At 42.7% G+C, this 3,346-nt stretch overlaps 1 protein-coding gene across 1 annotated transcript in view; it reads left to right on the top strand.

The window, feature by feature from the left end:
* Positions 1 to 1,885: 1,885 nt before the first annotated feature.
* LOC143028528 (uncharacterized) overlaps positions 1,886 to 3,346 on the top strand; it is a 1,960-nt gene continuing 499 nt past the window's right edge. The window contains exons 1-3 of the mRNA XM_076190766.1: positions 1,886 to 2,056; positions 2,276 to 2,587; positions 3,261 to 3,346. The exon at positions 3,261 to 3,346 is cut by the window's right edge and continues 499 nt beyond it. Coding sequence (XP_076046881.1) covers positions 1,886 to 2,056; positions 2,276 to 2,587; positions 3,261 to 3,346 — 569 coding nt within the window. The remainder of the gene's footprint in view (positions 2,057 to 2,275; positions 2,588 to 3,260) is intronic.

Raw genomic sequence — 3,346 nt, 5'->3', positions numbered from 1 at the left:
TGTACTTTTTCCAATCTGTCAATGTCTTTAATGAGCTTCGGTGACCATACGGAAACAGCATATTCCAAATGTGGATGAACAAACGATTTATATAGCTTGTTAATGAGTGATGGACTTTTAAAGTCAAAAGATCGCGCAATCAGTCCTAGAATCTTATTTGCTTTCTCAGAGGCTGAAATACACTGCTTGGATGATTTGAGATCGTTACTGATAATTACGCCGAGATCCTTTTCACTATCCACTTTTGTTAACGAATTTCCAAATAGCTTGTAATCGTACTTACTGTTATTTTTACCTATGTGCATTACCTTGCATTTATTTGTGTTAATTTTCATTGGCCACTTTTCAGACCGTTGCTGTAAGTTATCTGAATCTTCTTGAATATCTAATTGATTTAAGTGATCATTTGCCATTCTGCACAGTTTTGTATCATCAGCAAATTTGGAAACAGTAGATTTTAGTCCATGGTCTATATAATTTATATATATTATGAATAGAAGTGGCCCGAGAACGGACGACGCACGCGAGTTACGACCACCCGTACTTACGACCACATCTAGCAGATGCCTATTATAAGTTTACTGTATATGTCTGGTAGCACAGTGCGTAAGATAGTTGTGGCAACCCGGCATCGCGTACGACAGTTATGGCAGAGATGGAAAAGTTGCTATACACGTGGTTGGAAGATAATAGGCAAAGAATTGTGAAAGTGATGTTGCAAGCAGTGCAAAGTAAGGCTACAAGTTTATTCCGCATGTTGAAAGAACGTGCAGGTGAAGAATACGCTTCACATGAATTCATAGCGAGTGGTGGGTGGTTTCGTCGATTTCGAGAGCGTTACCAGATTCACCACGTGTTGTCGAAAGGTGAAGCTGCTAGCAATGATGCGCCTGCAGCTAAGGCATTTGTGGAAGAGTTTGATAAATTAATTAACGATGAAGGATTTTACGTACTTACGACCACTTCTAGCAGATGCCTATTGTGAGTTTACTAATAAGAATACTCTATAATAAGTATTTTCTTTCTTTAACCTGCCATATCATATTAACAATTAAGCAACTGAAAACAATGCTGTATACAACTGTAGGAGAGAAGCCAAACGCAGAGTATGGGATCCAATGTATTTAACGTTTCGCCCAGCAGGGCTTCTTCAGAAATAACATAGTGGACAAACATCTGACTCCTTATATAACCCGAGCTTGCAGGGAGAAACGAACATGAAACTGGTGTAAACACAATTTGCGTAAATTGCTTGTTACTTTGTTATTAAAATTGCTAAAGGTTTATTTATTATAAAAATTCCTTTTTATTTTATTTCTATTATCAGTGAGAGATATAAAAGCAGATTCAAAACATATACGTTTCATAGTATGGTTTTCATATTTAATAATCTTAGAATTATTCCAGTCAGCATTGTGGCCTGTATCGTATCTATGTCTAACAATGGCATTATTCATACTGTAAGTTTTCCCCACGTAACGAGCAGTGCTCGCAGTGCTCCCCCAATCCGGGGAGGGATCTAGAAAAGGTGATCTATACTGTCCACTTCACCATATCCGGATGGTTAGCTGCAGGCTATCAGGACACCTCTCTTATGCAGCCGACTAAAGAATAATAAAAGAACCTTACAATTTGCGACCTGCAACATTAGGACCTTGCTCGACAGTGACGTCAACCCTGAGGAGAGGAACTGCATTAGTGGCCCACGAACTTAGCCGTTACAACATCGACATTGCAGCTCTTTGAAACACAACTGAGTAGTGAAGACTCACTCTCTGAAGAGGGAGAAGGGTACACCTTCCTCTGGGAAGGCCTCCCTGAAGGTGAGCGACGACTCTACGGGTAGGTTTTGCAGTCAAAACCTCTCTGGTGCGCCAAATCTCTAATGTCATGGAGAGTACCTCTGAGCAAAGGAAAGCACATCACCATCATAAGTGCCTATGCTTCTACTCTTGCTGCAGTGGATTGTGTAAAAGAGCAGTTCTATAATTCTCTTAACGAATGCCTACAAGCAATCCATCGCACCGATAGAGTTCTCCTTATGGGTGACTTCAATGTAAGAGTTGGATGAGAGCATGCCATCTGGCCAGGTGTCCTAGGAAAGCATGGAGTTGGTAAAGCCAATGACAACGGATTTAGACTCCTTACACTTTGCTCCGAACACCAACTACACATTACCAACACCAATTTCCAGCTGAAAACTAAACACAATAATACATGGAAACACCCCTGATCTGGCCATGGGCACCAGCTAGATCATATAATAATCCAACAGTCGGACAGAAAAGAGTTTCTCGTTACCAAGGCAATGAGAGGTGCAGACTGCTGGACAGACCACCGATTACTCCGCTGCAAGATCCGCCTTGAAATTCGACCTCAGCAACGACGTGCGCTACACACCAAAAAGCTGAATATCACTTCCCTTGGAGATCCTGAAGTCTGCACACAGTTCCGCTCCAACGTTGCAGAGAGCTATATGCAGCATGACCAAGGACCTGACTTAGGAACCAAATGGGCTCACCTTCACTCCGACTTAAACAAATATGCAGTGGACACTCGGATTCAAGCAAAAACACCATCAAGACTGGTTTGACCAAAACTCCTCTCGCATTCACCAACTATTAGAGAGAGAGAGAGAGAGAGAGAGAGAGAGAGAGAGAGAGAGAGAGAGAGAGAGAGAGAGAGAGAGAGAGAGAGAGAGAGAGAGAGAGAGAGAGAGAGAGAGAGAGAGAGAGAGAGAGAGAGAGAGAGAGAGAGAGAGAGAGAGAGAGAGAGAGAGAGAGAGAGAGAGAGAAGCTCATAATGCCCATCTAAACAATCCCGAGTCCAGTGGTTTGAAAAAACGATTTACCAACATCAAAGCAGAGGTGCAGAGGGAACTGAGACAAATGGAAAACGAATGGTGGCAAGCCAGGGCAACAGAACTTCAACAATATGATGTTCTGCCTGCGCCAGATGCAAGAGAAAGCCAGGGAACAAAAGAAAGATTTTTTTTATCGCCTTCATCGATCTTACGAAGGCTTTCGACACAGTAAATCGCCTCCTTTTATGGTTGCTTCTCGAAAAGATGGGAGTCCCTCCCAAATTTCTCTCTGTGCTCAAAGGCCTGCATGAAGGGATGCAAGCACAGGTTCAAGTATGAGGCACACTCTCAGAATCGTTTGAAGTAAAGGCCGGAGTTAAGAAGTGCTGTGTCCTTGCACCCGCTCTTTTTAACATATTTTTACTTGCCCTAATAAACCTCACTCATGCCGCCCTAGGGGGGAGATGCTGGCATAAGCATTCAACACCGGCTAGATGGCAGCCTGTTTAACACCAGACGCCTGCACGCCAGAACTAAAGTCTC

Source organism: Oratosquilla oratoria, chromosome 1 (assembly GCF_046742065.1).
Source record: "Oratosquilla oratoria isolate Oo_2021 chromosome 1, ASM4674206v1, whole genome shotgun sequence".
NCBI lineage: Eukaryota > Metazoa > Arthropoda > Malacostraca > Stomatopoda > Squillidae > Oratosquilla > Oratosquilla oratoria.
The sequence above is the reverse complement of the archived record's forward strand: the minus strand, read 5'-3'. Positions and strand labels throughout refer to the sequence as shown.